Source organism: Calliopsis andreniformis, chromosome 10 (assembly GCF_051401765.1).
Source record: "Calliopsis andreniformis isolate RMS-2024a chromosome 10, iyCalAndr_principal, whole genome shotgun sequence".
NCBI lineage: Eukaryota > Metazoa > Arthropoda > Insecta > Hymenoptera > Andrenidae > Calliopsis > Calliopsis andreniformis.
The window spans coordinates 5,326,177-5,345,839 of record NC_135071.1 but is presented as its reverse complement, the minus strand read 5'-3'; the positions used below and the strand labels follow the sequence as shown (position 1 = coordinate 5,345,839).

Genomic DNA, 19,663 nt, shown 5'->3' with positions numbered 1-19,663 from the left:
AATGTCCTGCATAATTGTTTGTGATTTGTGTTACGGTACACATTAGGCGAGGAAATCACCTGCCTTTAGCATATGAGCAGGTGGCTTCTGAATCTGTATGCCCCCCCCCCCCCCCCCCCCCCCCCCCGACTTGTTTTATGCCACAGGTTTTTATACAGACACATATTATAATCCTTCGCCCAGTTCACAAAGCAGTCACGTATTTAGCGTAAATTCATGTAACCCGCTTAATCTCTAGATCCTTCTTTACTGCATACCATAAGTGCGCATCTAAACAGTTTGTTTGTAAAATATTATTTAACACACGATATTATTTAACATATTGTAGGGAGGACGAGCGAGGGTTTAATAGGAAAAAATGAACGGTTAACCTATAGCACTAATAGTTTATTTTGAATTCGGAATCCCGATCGAACTGCGATCGACCTGTCACTGGTGGACTTCTGACCAGTACGCGGATCATGCACGTTGCTACTTCACTTCATTTCTCAGACCGACTCTCTGACACGCTGTCTCCCTTAAGTCTATCCTGCGTGGTTGTTTTTCCCCACTACGTCCGAATATTTTGGAAAAACCCACCCGCCTAAAGCAGTCAGCGGAGTAAGGGCACGTGGATACCGTGGGGTGCACTCGCCCAAGCTCTCGGCCGCTGCCTGGGTTTTCCCCATCTGGCCTGCAGGATGGAGTTTTACGGCGCGTCAATGTCCATTGACAATTTTCTTAACACGATTCTTATAATTCCTCAAAATCGCCACGGGTCACGTCTGCACCATAAACTCCACCTCGGTCTCATCAGGTCGACCTTGCGCCCATGCCTCGGCCACTTGCACCCTTACTTCGCTCACTAAATTGCCTACAATATTAGTGATAATTAATCATTCTATGAATATTTCTAATGCCCATTGTAAGTATCAGTAAGTACTATAAGCATAAATCAAGCCGATAGTGATATTTTGAAGGAACTTTAGCCTATGAAAGACAACTTATGTTGCCTCTAATTTTTATCTATTCGCTTAATTGTTCATCAGAAGCAAAACAGGTAGTTCTATTTTTTCCCACAATTCTATATATTTTCGTACGTTATACGAAACAAGAAACATAACCAACAACCACGTAATGAAATTTAAAGTACCAATAAAATAGCATAACGTACATTCCATAGGTAAATTTACACAAACAAGATTATCTTCGGGCCGAATACTTGGGTCTAATGCTGTAAGCTTCCATGTGTAGTCGTGTTTCTGAGTGGTAACGTCTTGTATAGGTCCCCTGCCTAACCATTGTCTGCTACATGGTGTTATCGAAGGTTCCTGCTTCACACACCAATTTCCTAAGAAACTCATCTGAAATAATTTAGAATTACGATTAACTAACTATTAAATTGTATATAATAGCTATGACACATATACAAACTGCATACATGTGTCTACAAATGAGTATCATTACAACCGGGCGGAGTTAACTTAAAACAAATGTTCTCCAAAAAAAAAAAGTTATGAAACTTTGAGTATATATAGAACATATGTAGTAAGTATGTAATACGTAATCTTTCTTGTTGCCCAAACTCACTTTATAAGATTGAAATTAACCCTTCAAAATTTGGCTATTTTTCGAGTTTATTTTGTAATTAACAAATTTTAAAAGATATCCTCCCTGATAACAAGGTAACACACATGTGCTATATTTAATTTCTCATCTTATAATTAAAATAGCATAAAAATTGTGATAGGTATATAATTTATGCCTTGTACAAACATGAAAAAGTAATTTAATTTAACTTAACTTCAATTAATTGCCTGTAATAAACTGAAACACAGAAATCAATAGGTCTGAGTTAAATCTAGGTTATGTACTGGTATTCGTATATGCGGATGATGTCATATTCCTGGCAATCGACAGGAGTATGACGGTAGCTAATTACAAAGCCGAAATGGCTCTTGGGATTTTGGAAGCATGGTGCGACTGAACGGGACTCTCGGTTAATCCTACTAAGATGTAGATGATCCTTTTCACAAGGAAAATAAATAGACCCGTAATCACGGATAAAGAGTATAAAAGAGAAGTTTTTATATTCAACCGAGAAGTTAAGTATCTTGGTATTTTGTTGAACAGAAGACTTACCTGATAGGAACATGCGTTCAAACAGATTAGTAAAGCTAAATCTAATTTAGCAATGTTTTGTAGAGTAGTGAGACTCACTTGGAGTCTAACACCAATAACAATGAAAGGGATGTATGAGATCATAGTGTTACCAAGATTAATGTTTGGTAACATAGCTTGGTGGGAATGTGCGAGTAAGAGAATGATAAGGGAAAAACTTGATGGGTTACAAGACTCAATCTTGAAAAGGATATTAAGAATGTTGGATACAACCCCCACAAGAGCAGCGGAAGTATTGGCAAACTTGCACCTTTAGATATCCCAGTCAAAATGGCAGCAATAAAAACAACACACGGGTTAATAACCTGGGAAAAATGTAACGGAAAAAGCTATAGAGACAGTAGTATCCTTGAGAAGGAAGGAACAACATAAGACACTTCGTAAGCATGCATCAAGATATTCAAGTAGTGGAATTCTTGCTTAAAAGGAAATTCGAGGTAAACATATACGCATGTTCTCTCCTATAATTTATGTTGTATGAGACCCAGAGCCAGTACAAAAAGGGGGGTTACGTTCCGAAAACTTATTAAAAACAAATATTTTTTTTAATTCTACATAAACAACTTAATTTTTATTAAAAATATAAACGTATGTACAACACAAAACAAGAAAAAGAAAAAACAAAAAATATTATTTTAATTTAACGCAACTTTAATTTAATAAATTTCTTCGTCGTCACTACTCAGTATAATCATCCGAGAACGTTTTTTCGGTGGAATGATATCGCCTTCACTTTCAGAACTTTTTTCTGCATTTAAAGTTCTTGCATCTTCTTCCCTCTTAACAAAATCTGTAATTTTTCTTTGCTTGCTGGTTCTTACCAGGTCATTGTAAATTTCTCGGTATGGAGCTAGACAGTTTTGCAGCTCCCTTTTGAATTTTTGGCTTCTTTCAGCGGAAGAGTCTGCATTCAAGAAAAATGATTCGAGATTTTCAGCTAAGCTTAGGCCTTCTTGTAATTTTTTTAATGTTAAATTATTAACTGCACAATCTTCATCAATGCTAGTATCCTCAGAATCGATTTGATTTACAGCTTCGGATGCCATTTCCATCAAATCCGCTTCGTCAACTTCTTCTTCCATTAATAAATCTTGAACGTCCTTAATAGCCATATCCTCAAAACCTTCGCCTCCGATTGATTTAGCAAGTTCTAATATGCCACCAATTTCATTTTCTGACGATTCACGTACGTTTTCTATTTCAACTGAAGAGGGCCATATCTTCTTCCAACACGCATTTAACGTTGATGTTTTCAGTTCTTTCAGCGACAAAGATATGATGTCGATACAGTGCTTGATTGAAAATTTCTTCCAAGCTTCCATTACATTAATTGATTTTGAATCGGTTACGTCTAAAATCCACTGTAATGCTCTTCTTATGTAATAAGTTTTAAAGGTATAAATAATACCTTGATCCAATGGCTGGAGCAACGAAGTAGTGTTAGGTGGTAGGAACAGTATTTTGACGTTGGGATGATTCAAATCTTGTGGGTGACATGGAGCATTATCTAATAGTAATAGCGCCTTGAAGCTCAAATTTTTCTGCTTTAAATAACGTTCAACGTTTGGCACAAAACAATTTAAAAACCAATCTTTAAATAAATTTCCAGTTACCCAAGCTCTTGGATTTGCTTTCCAATATACCGGTAAGGTGTTTTTATTTACGCCTTTAAGTGCACGAGGATTTAAAGATCTATAAACTAGCAAGAGTTTTGTCATAAAGTCCCCCGACGCATTACTGCACAAAAGGAGCGGTAGACGATCTTTAGACACCTTAAATCCGGGTGCAGTTTTTTCTTTTTTCGATATAAAGGTTCTACTGGGCATTTTTTTCCACCAAAGCCCAGTTTCGTCGGCATTGAAAACTTGATCTGCTGTGTATCCTTGCTCTTCTATAATGTTTTGAATTTTTTCTGGATACGTCCTAGCGGCTTCATGATCAGCCGACGCAGATTCTCCTTGAATTCTTATGCTATGAATTGCAAAACGCTTTTTGAATTTTTCGAACCAACCTTTACTTGCCACAAAATCTGGGTTGACAGAGGATTCTCCATGTTCTTTAAGGTGTTTGTAGATTTTGAGTGCTTTTTGTTTAATGATATTACCATCCAATGGAATTCTTTTTTGACAGCTATCATCAATCCAAATGCCGAGTGCCTTTTCCATCTTCTCAATTATTGGCGCCCGGGGGCGAGCTGCACGTTTTGCGGATGTCAAAGATCCTGCAGCAACTGCACTTCTTATTTCTTTTCCACTTTTCTTAATAGTCCGGACTGTTGCTTCATTCAGATTAAGACTTTTTCCAATGTGAGATGCTTTTTCTCCTTTCAAAAGACGATCCAATATTTGTATCTTTACTTCTAAAGAAATAAATTTCCTTTTAAACGTTGTTTTTTTATCTTTATCGGACATGGCTTGGGACTGAAACTTAATGTCTTAAAGACGAAAAAGTTATTCTTTAACACACCGTGGCTCGACGCAGACTGCCGACCAGCAGCGTGAGACACTTTTGTTTTCAGGCCACGGAGATGAAAAGAAATACTTTCCGCAACACTGTATCTTTAAGACGGCAAACCTCGCCGCGGCTGTAGAAGTACAGTGTTGTACAAAGGTTTTTGCAATTTTCTTATCGTGTTAGAGCGAAACCGTGTTATAGGATGCCGTGTTGTAGGAGGGTTCCCGCAATTTATGAATCGTGTTATAGCGAAACCGTGTTATAAGATGCCGTGTTGTAGGAGGGTTCCCGCAATTTATGAATCGTGTTATAGCGAAACCGTGTTATAAGATGCCGTGTTATAGGAGGGCTACCTGTACTGTAGAAAATATAATTCATATTTTAGCCACACAGATAGCCATAAAACACAGTTGCATCGTTCTCATTTTTTTACAACCAGTCTTTTATGGAATAAAATAATAATTTGAGTCATAATAATATGAAATCAAATTTATATAAAGATTGGAATTGTATACTAAAATTACTTGTAGAATAAAAAAAAAGTTGCAGGTTTGAACGGGATCCGAACTCGATCAATGGTAAAGACATAGATGACAGGTATAGGATCCGTGCATCTTGACGTTCATCATTTCATTACGGTTACGAGGTGAGATTGTGAGATCCTATACACGTCTGATGTCACAGTTACATTGTGTATAATGAAGAAAGAAATGCAGTAGATCGCATGTATGTATATTCAAAACAGTCGTGTGCGTTTGGATACACCACCAGACACGCATAGGGAATTGAAATATCTCAATACCGTCGATTAGCTGTTGCGATTTCGAGTAACACTCGGTCATGTTTGGCTCGTGTCGCATATCGCATTGCTCGCTCCTAACCTAGCGCGTTACCACTTATGCATACATACAGGGTGTCCCGCGTAACACACAAAAAAGAACACACAAAATTAAAAAAGTGTTTACATGTCATTTGCATGGTATAAGGGGGAAAATTTATTGGCTATAACAAATTATCTTTTAGATTATTATTTTCAAAGATACGATAATCAAGTTTAGTTTTTTAAATAGAACTATATACTTTTTTTCAAATCATTTTGTAGTGCGTTTCAAGATAAATTTAACGACATAGAAATTATGTATCTGTTTTCAAATGGTTTTCGAGATATTGGATACGAAAATTTAGTGTTTTTCAGCACAGGAAAATCTGCTCGAGTAGAGAGCACCGCAGGAAATCTCGCCTACGCGTCAAGTGCCACATGCCATACATTGTTCCTTGAAACCAATACGGGAGGGTCTGCTGCAGGAACAGTAGGCCCAAATTCTGGAAATGGTTTTCCTGTGAACCTGACTATCATATCTTTGAAAATAATAATTTGAAAGATAATTTCATCTAGCCAATAGATTTTTTCCTGTATATGTGTAGATACAGTAATGTTGCCGACGAGAGCTGTTTCGTCTACACAGACGAGAGCCGCGGTCTATCCCCACTACCTCGTATGATGTGTGCCTCCGTGTAACCAATTCTTGGAACCATCGCGTACGAGCTCGATACCCCAGAACAAGGCGGCCATAAAAAACAAAGATAGCATTAAGGATTTAAATAGGAAAAATTGAAGTTTCTTATTCGCAAACAGATTTTCACGCACGTAACACCAGTAAATTCCTTGTGCTCTCCCGATGAAAATGATATTAAACACGACAGGATTCCGATTATTTATAACATACATAAAACTTGATTTATAGAAAGAAAGGTCACGCTCATTTACGTATACAGTAATGTTACAGACGAGAGCCGTGCTCGGGTCTCGTAACGGCTCTTGTTCGTGCGAACGAAACGGCCGATCGTATTATTACTGTATTTAGAATCCAACGATCCTAATCCAGACCTAACTCAAAATATACATACACACATACATATATATATTAATATTTCTATTTAAAATTGGTTTGAGTTTCATTAGTATCTACTTATATATGTAAAATAATATATACTTCTATATTATATATTCTATGTATATATAAAAAGGATGAATAATATCTAGCGAAATAATAAATCGGAAAACGGACAAGTAAGCTCTTTCTACAAATTAAGTTATTAAGTATCTTTATTATAAATAATCGGAATCATGTCGTATGTGATATCATTTTCTTCGGAAGAGCACAAGGAATCGATTGGTGTTACTTACGTGAAAATCCGTTTGCAAATAAGAAACTTCAATTTTTCCTATTCTTAATCCCTAATGCTATACTTGTCTTTTGTAACGTCATTGATTTCGGGTATCCAGCTTGAGCATAGACGGTCGAGCGAAACCCTTTTTTTTTGCTTCTTCGATCGTACATCAATTATCTTGGCGACCGAGAGTAAAGGAAGCCAAATCGACTACCAGTCACGGACGAGAGCCGCGACCAGACCCAAGCGCGGTTCTCGTCTGTAACATTACTGTATATGTATACGTATACTTATGTACACGCACACATATGCGTGATCTTCATATTAATATAAAAACGATATTTGGAAAAAGTGTCTATCTCGAGAAAGGCATCGACGTGGACAAACAATGAATAATATGAATGTAGTGGTATTTAGAATGTGACACTTGTAAAAGTTATACACATACAAATAACATGTGTGGTTTGATAAATACCACTACATTCACACGATTCGGTGCTATATTGAATCACAGAAAATATCTTAGCAATCGGAAACGTCGCGCGTGGCTCGTGCCGCTTGCAGGGAGTTGAACAGTTGAATATGGCGTTTCAAGAGTGAGAGAGTAAGACTCATATTCGCACTCTTTCTACTTCCCGCAAATGTCCGAAGTCGGTCGCGAAGCGTCGAGTTCACGTACACATAGCTCGTATAGTAGTGTGTGCAGTAGAGGGGGAAATTTTCTAAGCTATCTCCCGAATTCGAAATCATAGAAAGGCTCCATCTTGCGTTCATCAAGCAGCCACGTATCTGTAGATAATACTATTTCTGTAACGAAAACTGTAATAGCAGATACCGACCTGGCAATTTCGAAATGTCATGTGACTACCGTACCCCCTTAATCGAACCCTCGCGCCAGCGACACGCGGCGCGCGTGCGCACAGGATAGGCACGTCATTCGGGCGACATCCTATGGCATGCGATAGAACACACGTTAACGACAGGATGACGACCGGATGATGACAGTACGAGCCAATCAACAAACAACGCTCTCTGCACGGCGGCGTAAACACTACCAGACGCATGCGCCAAAAACCCAGAACCAATAGAGAGCGCATATCCTGCGATGACTCCTACACGCGCAGGTGCAACACAACGCTACCCCTACACCGAGGTCAGTCACTGGGTTCAAAAGAGGGAGGCAATTTCCCTGTATAAATAGGGCAGCGCCAGCACCAGTAGATCAGTTAAAAATAATAAGAGTTAAAATACTAGTCCTCTCCAAAATTCCGAACCACACCAAGGCAGTTTTAACCAGCTCCTTTGTTCTCTCATACAAGGCAGCTTTAACCAGTTCCTTGGCTCTCTCATTCAAGGCAGCTTTAAACAGCTACTTGATCTCCTCATTCAAGGCAGCTTTAAACAGCTCCTTAATCTCCTCATTCAAGGCAGTTTTAAACAGCTCCTTGATCCCTTCGGTCTAGGTAGCTTTAGCCAGCTCCTAGACAACTACAAACCGAGGCAGCTCTTCCCAGCTCCTTGGATCCTCCGAATCGAGGCAGCTTCGATCAGCTCCTCGATTACCGACCGAGGCAGCTTCAACTAGCTCCTTGGCCTTTCCTCGACACACATCGTCACTGCCGTCTGCTCAAATTAAGAGTAATTAATATTCTGTCTCTACAGAATTTAGTGATAAGTATCAATTGTAAAGTGATAAGAATCTATCGCACCGAAGACTAAAGGTAGTACTACAATAAGAATAGAATTAAGAATCTTAGTATTGTAGAACACTTAGACTAATAAATGATTTCATGTATTATTTTAAAAGAGAAATCATAGTCTATGAAACTTATTTCTTAACCGCACGCCACACGAATCCTACTCCCTGTTCACAGGTAAGCCGCACTATCTGTGGACGTTTTATGTACAACGACACACGATTCGTTACAGTTGATTGTATTAATAGTTGTTTGATTTCTGAGTTTTCATTGTTTGGGTTATTGCTCTGGTTTGGAAGGTAGGATTGAACTTGTGTCTGTGTTAATACTGCTTGTGCGTAGCGTTTATTAGTTAGATCGGTCTGTCGAATTTTGTCGTTATTATTGTTATTTGGGATAAGGTTTTGTGACGAGTTATACTGGTTATTATGGGTTGCTCTTTGCCTAAGAGCAGGATATAGTTTTTGTTGAAGCTGTTTCCTTATAATGTATCCCTTATAGCTAGCAGAATGATTGCCTCGGCAATTATGACATTTCACATTTTCTGTTTGACCTTTCAAGGGACAGTCTGAAGTTAAGTGCTTACCTGCACATTTTACGCATGCGGGCGTTCTGTTGCAGTAATTTCTAGTATGGCCGTAAGCTTGACATCTCATACAGTGGGGGATGTCTCTTTTCTTTCTGGGCGGCTCGAAAGAAATAACGGTGTTTAGTAACCGGTCGATATTATAGATTTCTTTGTTGCTATCCTTGGGTTCTAACTCAATGAATAAAAGTGGTAGCTGCTGTTTTGTGTCGTATTTAACTATGTTATTTATTCTTCTTACGTTATGATTTACCTGTTTCAATTCTTTGGTGATTCTTTCAGTATCGGTTTTGGGGTGTATTCCTCTTAAAACAACTTTGTAGCCTCTGTCTTTCTTTAGCTGGTAAGTGTGGAAGTTGGCATTTTTTTCTTTAAGAGCTTGTACTATTTTACTGTAAGTTTCAGTTGTATCTGCTTGTATTTTTACCTGATAGTTTTGTAGTTGTTTCAATATGTATTTGTTATCTGCTGTTTCTTTTAATAACACCAACAGTAATTCAATAATTTGAGCTTCAATATGAATTGGAGGTGGTTTCGGTTTCGGGATGTTATTGTTATTGACAGCTTCCATGGGTTCGTCGGTGACTTCAGGTAGCAAGCTAAATAAGTTTGAAGTTGGCATAACGTCCAAAAGCCATTTATCTTGCTGGTCTAGGTCTAAATCCTGTATGCATAAGCTAGCAGGTAATCCAATTTTGCGTTTTTTGCTGTTAGTATTATGAAGTCCACTGCCTGCTTGTATATCGATTACCATTTCGTAACCCGAACTGGGTTGACTTTTTGTATTATTGTTATTACCTATATATTTGTCACCATTATTAATTATTTTTATTTTTGATGTATTTTGTAGATTTGATTGTGCCATTTTGAGGGTCTAGATTCGTCTTTCGACTATCTAGACTAAGTTTACACTCGCGTCAGATATTCGTTTGTATATGTATATGTACTCGCACGCGCTACATACACACACACGCACGCACACTCACGTAGGATACTCAATCACCTCGTTAACACGTCTGTTCAGGTCGACGGCGCTAACAAGAGTATCGTTTCAGAACATAGTGTTAACTTCAAGGATTTATTACTGCAAAACGGAAGCAGATCGGACATTATGTTATAGGACATTTTGTGGTCCAATTGGAGTGATCTACTACCCTTTAAAATATTGAAGCGTCTACTTGTTACACCGTGCATGCAGACGCAGTAATACAGTTCAAGAGTCTTTTAGAAACTGAACAATAATTATTTCGTATCACGCAAATTTTACATTCTACTAGTGAGTAATTTATTTTACACGTAAAATTACACATACTAACGAGAGGCTGAACAATATACATTGTAAATTAAATAAATGTTGTTTCTATTATAAACATTCCACCTTACAATTAGCGAACGGTTGGATATTAATGTGGATAATCGTCAGATGTATTCAAAAATTAATTCTGTCAAGAATTCTCAAACGCGTATACAAAAAGACACGCGTAGAATTAATTCTAGATTTTATCCGTGCATATTAGAGGTGATGAAACCTGAAATAATTTCATCGAGGGTGCACACATAAAAAAAGGCAATTTCCGTAGACGCTATAAATACATGTACATGTGTAAACATATCTTTATTTCCCTTACTCGATAAATAGTATCATGTGCAGCAGGACATGGCGAAAATAGAATGTTCCCAGGTTGTCGAATTGGATCCCGTTTATCTCCTCCACAACCAAAATAACTAAGGCGATATGTAGTATTATTATCTGAACAGCAGTCTGCATTCAAGAGATTTTCATTTTCCTGAAGTACGATAGGTGAACGTCTTTTTTCGGAACATGGCCAGTAACTTAAATTATAAGTTGTACAGGAGTCCATAGGTTCAACAGGTGGTGTGTATTCTCTTTTTGTATAACATGGTTGATCTTCCTACAAAATATAATCAGTTAATAACAAAATAATAAGTAACACAACTTCCACATGTTAGACATGATATTTGGCTATAGCTGAGAAGATAAATGTAAGGGGTGATTCTAGATGTTAAAGTAAAAGGAAGGTAAAAAATAATGTAAATGAGGTTGAGCCTTCGTTTATTAATAATAAGAATTTAATTCAGTGTTCTCTGTGTCCAATAGTATTCTAATAGATCTACAAATGATCCAAATAATAGGTAATAGGGAGATGGACAAGTATTGCATATCTTAGCAAGTGGATTCTCAGCTAACGAGAACAGATGATGCACGGCCCAAACTACTAAATCTTGTATTAACATTATCAAGTTAAAGGTATTACTATAATCCAAGTAGGAGAGTACGTCTTGATTAATATCACTGTGTTCTAACAATGTTGCTAATTCTCGAGAAAAAAATTTAATCTTATTACTTATTAAACACATCTTGTAGTATGCTCACAACTTTCGTCATCTCTGATTACTGTCACAGATCGTTGTAAGCGAGAATTGTGACTGGTTATGATATTGGACTATAATTTAGTCTCGATATCCTACTTTTTATCTACTTATTAAGCGATGTATTTTTAAGATCTGCATGATGACACTTTAATTTCTGTCTGTGAAAAGCACCTAATCGTAAGATTTCAATTTTCAGGTTGTTTTAAGGATCATATGCGACGCCAGTATATAAGAAAAAACATGTTGAACAAAACTGACCACACACCTCTAAAATTCCTACTCGTAGCATAATTGTATCGATGAATCTTTTTCTTCAACTAACAACAAATTTAATTGATCGGAAAGGGTTTCAGAGAATCAGAGATTTGAGGCTTTCACGGTCCGGCATTATACAATTCTCACTGTTGAAGCTTTCGGGTGTAAGCTGTGTTCAGTAGGAAGAAATTTCCCGACGTTTCGCTAGCATTGCAAATGGCTTCTTCAGGGGGTCGAAAGACACACTGAAACTGTTCAACAGTCGGGAAATCTCTTCCTACCGGACATAGTTTACACCCGAAAGCTTCAACAATAAGAATTGTATGGTTTCAGAGAATGTTTATAATCGTAGAATCTTACGATAGTATGAGAAAAACAGTTAAATTACCCTCAAAATATTTTCATTTGGCCAGTAACTGAGCTTGTAGGTTGTACAATCTTCCATAGGGACATCTGGTTTAACATATTTCCTTATATGACCGTAAGATGTCACAGGCAAATGGCAAGCAGATTCGTAGTAACTCAATTTGTACGTCGTATCATCTACAACAAAAGAATAATATTCGTGTTAATTGTTACTATATGCTAAATTACAATAGGCGTCCCTTTTTTGGTTAATAACTTGGTTAATAATTTAGACATGAAATAGAAATGTAAAATACGAGGGTGAGTCAATAATTATCCACAATGTAGCTACAATTTTTACTTGAATATAAATAGAAAATTAACATTAACATAATTTTTTAGCGCAGTCCCTTTGCTTTTCAACAAATTTGCTGTATCGTCGAAAAAGCTTTCTTATTACTATAAAAAATAATATTTTCTGTTGAACAGTAAACAACAGTAAGCACAGTGAATAAAATGAATCGTTAGAGTTCGTTACAGTCGTTAAACCATATGATGAGATCTTCAAGAAATTAACTTTCAGATGACCGTAAAAAAAGAAAAATCGAGGCTCAGTGAAGGAAATATTATATTTCGTGCTATGTTCTGTAATTGAGGTTTGGCTAATTTCTTTCGGACGCGAACAACATGCTCCTATCATCAGTTCCCCTCTTTCTCCACTACATGGGTTCTGCAACCACGCTACTACTCCACGAGCAATGGTGAAAGTGTGAATGGTGTCTGACGTTGAATAAAGAGATGAGCTAAGGAACTAATAAATGAAGGAAGGAGCCACATGTGGCTCGTATGGTGCCAATTAATCAAGATTAAAATCTTCCCTCTAGAAGGGGAATTTAATGTTTCGATGGTGCAGAATAATAAGGAAAGCTTAGTTTTCTTTTTCGGGTAATAAGAAAGAATGATACCGCTATCGAACTTCCACAAGAAGCAATTCATGTTAGACGTTTATTTCTCTAATTGGCTAGCATCTGTAACATGTTTGAATATAGATGGGATGATTCTTTTTAAAGAGAATATCGAATTAGAAATCCGAAATTAACAGCGATTGGAATTCACGATATTTTCCTCTAGGAGGCGTCTCTCGACACGTGTTCCGCAAGGGAGCTGTACGGCGCTTCTTAACTGATTTCACAAAATACACTAAACCGGGGACGGCACTATGCGCAACGTCACAATATATACATGTATCTGTATGAAGGTTTTACGGAGAATTAGAATTACATATAGGTGTTTGAAATTAACAATAAACAATGTAGCAATATAACAAATATTATATGTGTTGCCACTCTCTCGTCTGCTTGCGAGAGGTAGTGTGTTCTTTCTCCGGTCGCCGTTAGATGAGAAGAAGATAGCATTTTGCGGTCCTTGGCCAGGTTAAGGAGTTGAAACTCACCGTGAACTTTACTATTTTTGATTGAAGTACTGATTAGCTCTAGTATTGTCGTGATTTGTATCACAAAACGGGCTATGCCTAAGTGCATCAAACTTATCTGTCTATTCGGCGATCAGCGATCTTGCGGAAGACAAAACGGGGGAACTAAAGCCGGCACGTTTTACCGAATCTTCTAGAATTCGCTAATTTCGCGTAAAGTCACGCAACTGGACGCGGTTGTACGTTGAAGCACGTTTAGCTAATACGAGCCATAACATAAGCAATAACATTTTCAGAACAATTATTACAGGTCTATTCTTGAATGTTGTTTGTAAAAGATCAAATATATTTCCTATACATGGAATTATAAATAAAAATTTGTATAGAAGAATTATAGCACATGTGAAATAATGATACACGCAATTTAAATATTTTTGGAAAAACGAGAGAAAAGTTCTTTTCATACTGTGTATCGAACCTAGGATCCGTTATTGTTAAAAAAAAAACTATAGCCTACAGTTATCCAACTGCAAATTCCATTCATCATCTGTAAAATATCTGGGCTTCCTCATTTCGGCTAATGGCATTCGCCCAAATCCAGCTCGTATTCAACCAATTCGTGCTATGCGAGTCCCAAAGAATATTAAGGAACTTCGTATGGTTCCTAGGGCTAATAAATTATTTAGGGAAGTTTGTTCGTAATCTTCATCGGTTGAAAACATCATTTAAAGGTTTATTAAAAAAAAAATATTCCTTTTACTTAGACTTCTACTTTGCAGGAAGCATTTGATAATATTAAAAATATCCTTTCTGGACCACTTTTCTTAGCCCACTACAATTCTAAGTTAAGACTGATTGTTGCTGCAGATGCTAGTCCAATGAGAATAGGAGGTGTTCTCCTCCAACGTACTCCAGATGGTCAAACACGGGCTGTTTTTCACATGTCCAAGACTTTAACGTAAGCTCAGTGAAATTATAGTTAAATTGAAAAAGAGGCGCTAGCTTTAATTACTGCAATTAAACGTTTTTGGAAATTCATATATGACCACCGCTTTATTTTGCAAACAGATCATCGACCTCTCGTAACACAGCGATTAATTGGTTTCGATTTTGAAATCGAATATATAAGAACGGAGAATTTCGGTCAAGTAGATACTTTATCAAGCCTTATTCGCGAGGCTCAAGAGGATGATCCTGATCCAGAAATGGAGGAAGTGGTGGCTTCACTTCGAAAAGTAGACACGGATTTATTACAGATTGTTCAAGAGTCAACACAAATTCTATCTAAAATTTCTCGTCGTCAACTTGAGCAAGTGACTGTAAAGGATGATCTTCTGGCAAAGGTCATCGATCGTTTACAAACAGAATGGTTGAAATCCGATACTAAAGATAATATATTATTGTCATTCTATTGACGTCGAGAATTTGTATCAGTTGTTTATAATGTATTAGTTCTAGATGACAGAGTTGTGATTCTACAAAGTATACGACCAGTTGCGTTGGATACACTGCACTTAGCACATTCGGGAATTCGACATATGGTTCAACTCTCACCTCGATATTTCTACTGGCCTTCCATGCATAAGGATATCAAAATTATATAAGGAATTGCAACCATTGTTGTAAAACTGCAACAACTCTACCGAAAGAACCTTTACATGCATGGCCTGGTACTAAGAGGTCATAGACTTGTGTTCACATTGATTTTGCGAGTCCTATATTTAAACAGTGGATTCTTGTGATTGTAGATAGCTACTCGAAATTTGTTGATGCAGTAGTTTTTCCAACAATAACAACTTCAGTAATATGTCGTCACCTACGAAGACATTTCAGTCGTTCTGGTCCTCCAGAAGTTCTTGTGTCAGACAATGGAACCCAGTTCACTTCGGAGGAATTTGCTCAGTTAACTTCACAGCATTTTACACACAGCATTTTAGCTATGCAGAGTTGTGTCATCTTAAACGTAGTTGAAAAGCACAGAATCTTACATTGTGCCTCAAATGTCATTTGGAAGTTGGCAAACACCTTTATGTACTTGCAGCTCATTTCAATTTCACTAACTGATCAACTAACTTTTCCCGAACTATTTTAGATTTTGTTGTAACGCCCCGCACCAATATGTATAATTCATAATTTGGATTTAAGGTTTCAGTTGAAGGACAGACTTTTTTAAACTTTCTTCTAACGGCAAAGAAAGATGAAATGTTCTCCTCTTTACTTTTGGAAACATACGTTTATGTGGCATATTTTTACGCATTACTGCACCCATTCTTATAATCGTTTGAAACGATTTAGCTCTTTGAATGAGAATTCGTTCAAACTTATTCAACACTGCTATTTCTGGAACTGAATGTATATCAAGGTTATTCAAAATATATTTTGGTGGTATAGAATCGTTGCGAATCTTATCGTGACAATATCGACAAATAAAGTGCACGTCACCACCTTTGTATCCAATATGATTTAACAATGTTTGCATTACATTTCCCTTATACGTTCCGTTAGAAATATCAAGCTTAAGAACCTCTCCGTCAAAACAGAGTTTCTTGCAGGAAACGCATGGGATGCGTGATGCGTCCATAGACCGCTTTGTGAAAGCTTTAAATGCCAAATGATATCGAGATATAATCTCTTCTTCGTTCAAGCTTAGTTCAGTAATATTTTTCTGTAATGCTTCAGCCTCTTTCCGAGCTTGCTGTGTTATTCGCCTAAGTGTTTCAAGGTCATTCAAGGTTTCAAGGTTTATAAATGTTCGCTATTCTATATATTATTCTCCTCAAATTTCGTAAATCTGGAAAGTAAGATGCCAAAATCTCTAAGGCTAAGAAATTGGACTTACATAGATTAGGGTTTATGTAACAACTATGAGAATGACCAACTTTCTCATAAGGGAAGTTTGCGAAGTGTTAATCGCCGATTTTAATGAAACTTTGTACAATTATTCTATGGTCAAAAACAAAGTAGCTGCCCATACGCACTTTTAAGGGAGAAACTACCCCTTTAATCCAAATCGCCCTTTTCCTTTCGGTGCTTATAGCTCGCAAAGTATAAGTGCTATAAAAAAATGTTTCATACAAAAGTTTTACTGTTTTTCAAGACCTATAAAATGGCTTAAAAAATTTTGAAAAAACGAATTGTTTATAAAAATTTAATTCCCCCCTCCCCCCTTGTTTCTAACAAAAAATGTTTTTATTTCAGATAAATAAAGAGCTTTTTGTTGTGAATTCAGCATTGTATAGCAATGTACAATTATTCCGTTTCTTATAAACAAAAACGCTGCATCATTTCTGCGTAGTGTAATATTCGCCGTTATTGGTACTGTAACGGATCGTGTGTCGTACATAAAACGTTCACAGATAGAGCGGCTTACCCGTGAACAAGGGAGTAGGATTCGTGTGGCGTGCGGTTAAAAAATGAGTTCCATAGACTATGATTTCTGTTTTGAAATATAACATGAAATCATTTATTGGCTAAATGTTCTACAATACTAGGATTCTTAATTTTATTCTTATAGTGGTACTATCTTTAGTCCTCAGCGTGATAGATTCTTATCACTTTACAATTAATACTTATCACTAAATTTTAGTAGAGATAGAATAGCAATTAATCTTAATTTGAGCAGATGGCAGTGATGATATGTGTCAAGGAAAGACCAAGGAGCTAGTTGAAGCTGCCTCGGTCGGTAATCGAGAAGCTAATTGAAGCTGCTTCAATTCAGAGAATCCAAGGAGCTGGTTAAAGCTGCTTTAGTGAGGTTCAGAGTTTTGGGGAAGATTAGGATTTTAACACTTATTATTTTAACACTTATTATTTTTTAGCACTTATTAATTTTGAAGAAGACTCTCCACTGGGGCTGGCACTGCCCTATTTATACAGGGAAATTGCCTCCCTCTTTTGGGCCCAATGACTGACCTCGGTGTAGGGGTAACGTCGTGTTGCGCTTGCGCGTGTAGGAGTCATCGCAGGATATGCGTCCTCTATTGGTTCCGGGTTTTCAGCGCATGCGTCTGGTGGTGTTCGCGCCGGCGTACAGAGAGCGTTGTTTGTTGATTGGCTTGTACTGTCAAACTGTCATCATCCCGTCGTCATCCTGTCGTCAGCATGTGTTCCATCGCATGCCATAGGATGTCGCCCTGATGACGTACCGATCCTGTGCGCACGCGCGCCGCGTGTTACTGGCGCGAGGGTTCGATTAAGGATTCTATCGATGATTCGATTGAGGATTCGAGGTTAGGGTTTTTCTTCCACTGCCACTGTTAGAATTTTGATTATCGCTTGTTATTTATTAATTATTAAGGGGAAATGTCCTGCGACACCGGACTACCTCACAGATGAGGTCGCGACTGGTTGTTACAGTACGGTGAATGGAAGTAAATATTCAATTATTACATTTTTTATTCTGATTTTCGGGTGTTACCGTTATCGCTGGCAGCCTAGACAACTGAACGTGCATTATTATTTGCGATCAAGGCGGCTTCATCCAGTATTATTCTACATTATCTCTGAGCATTTGCAAAGTTTAATGCAATCAATAAATATTGGTAACTCACTCTTCGTCTTATTATTGACAACATAAATATAATCTCTTAAATCCTAGCTTTCATTTCGAAGATTTTGGTATTAATGCAGAATGGCACCTTTTTACAACTTCACATGGCAAAAATGAATGTGAGCTTGTCAATAAGTATCATTGACAAAGAGTGAGTTATCAATATTTGTCGCCTTGATCGCAAATAATAACGCACGTTCAGTCGTCCAGGCTGCCAGCGACGATGCGCCCGCCGCGGCAGTGCCACTCGACAAAGCGTCAGCTTTCCACAATTTTCACAGGGCTAATTTTAAAATGTCCATCTTTTTGAAAGTTTATCCATCAAGAGGAAGGATCAAACTATATTCTCCTTTTATTTCAGATTTTTAAAATCGCGCATCATCTTAAAAACCTGCATTTGTTTAAAATAATTGCAAAAAAGATGATTAAAAAACAATTGTTTTTAAATGAAATAATTTTTTTTACAAACTTCAATATTTTCTCTATAAGCACCGTAAAGCTCATCTCCGTCCGCTTACTAGTTCAATAGCTATAATTTTTTATAAAAAAGGTAGCACTTAACTTCAAACAGCTGTAAAATCGACAATTTTCAAAATTTTGAAAAATCCTTTGGGGTACGTTTAAATATCGTTAAAGACTACAACATATTCAAATTTGAGCAAATTACAAGAACTTGCTCCGAAAAGTGCCCGATGTCGCGTGGAATGACTCAATGAAATAGAGAGAGATAGTAATAGATAGAAAGAAATACAGATAGAGAGAGATGTCGTGGAGCGTTACAGAAGCGATAACTTGTACTGCACGAGAAAAGTCCGCATCAATAAACGCTTGTGATTATAACCATGCACGTCGATCTATCCTATCCTTCAAATTTTAAAAATATTGAATTTTCAATATCTTTGAACAATGTTAGAAAGTTTGAGACAATGAAAAATATCTCAGTGAACACATTTAGCATCAAGGAATACTTAAAGAACAACAAAACACGTAAGGCTCCGAAGTAAATCATCGTTCCATTACCTCTCGAATTTACGTATCGAAATACGTTAACAATTTGTTGCGTGTAAAGAATATTGACTTAGGACACTTTACATGAATAAAAAATTTGTCTCGACTTGCTGGCACGTAAGGAAGCAAGCATAAGGAAAAAAAAATCATCTGTGATCGGTGTGTATAAAACGTGTAAGAACATAAAGATTTAATTTTATGAAGAATAAAATGACTAAATATGTATACATTTACATATGTTTACGCTTCTTCAATTCCCGTGGAAGGTTGGATGCTCATGTGGATGATTTTCGAAATATGAGTGAATGTGCCATTCCAGTAATTAGTGAGAGTAATAAATGAATCAGATTTAAAAATTACTGCAGAAAAGATCGGCTTTCATTTGTAGTCTTTACAGACCTCGATTGCGTATTGGAACAAATTAAAGATAGAGTCGAAGATGAATGTACATCGTACACATATTAGTATCATAGGGTATTCAGTATTGGATATTATGTGCATTGTTCATATGATGCATTATTATCGTCGTATCAATATCGTCACGATATTAACTGCGTCTCTTGTTCATTCAGGAATTAAAGAATTTAGCATAGACTGTTAAATTTATATCA

At 37.0% G+C, this 19,663-nt stretch overlaps 1 protein-coding gene across 1 annotated transcript in view; it reads right to left on the bottom strand.

Moving 5' to 3' along the window:
- The window catches only part of LOC143184827 (uncharacterized), a 97,989-nt gene that overhangs the window by 43,276 nt on the left and 35,050 nt on the right, over positions 1-19,663 (bottom strand). The window contains exons 6-8 of the mRNA XM_076387330.1: positions 12,107-12,261; positions 10,698-10,982; positions 1,154-1,343 (exon numbers count right to left, since the gene is read on the bottom strand). Coding sequence (XP_076243445.1) covers positions 1,154-1,343; positions 10,698-10,982; positions 12,107-12,261 — 630 coding nt within the window. The remainder of the gene's footprint in view (positions 1-1,153; positions 1,344-10,697; positions 10,983-12,106; positions 12,262-19,663) is intronic.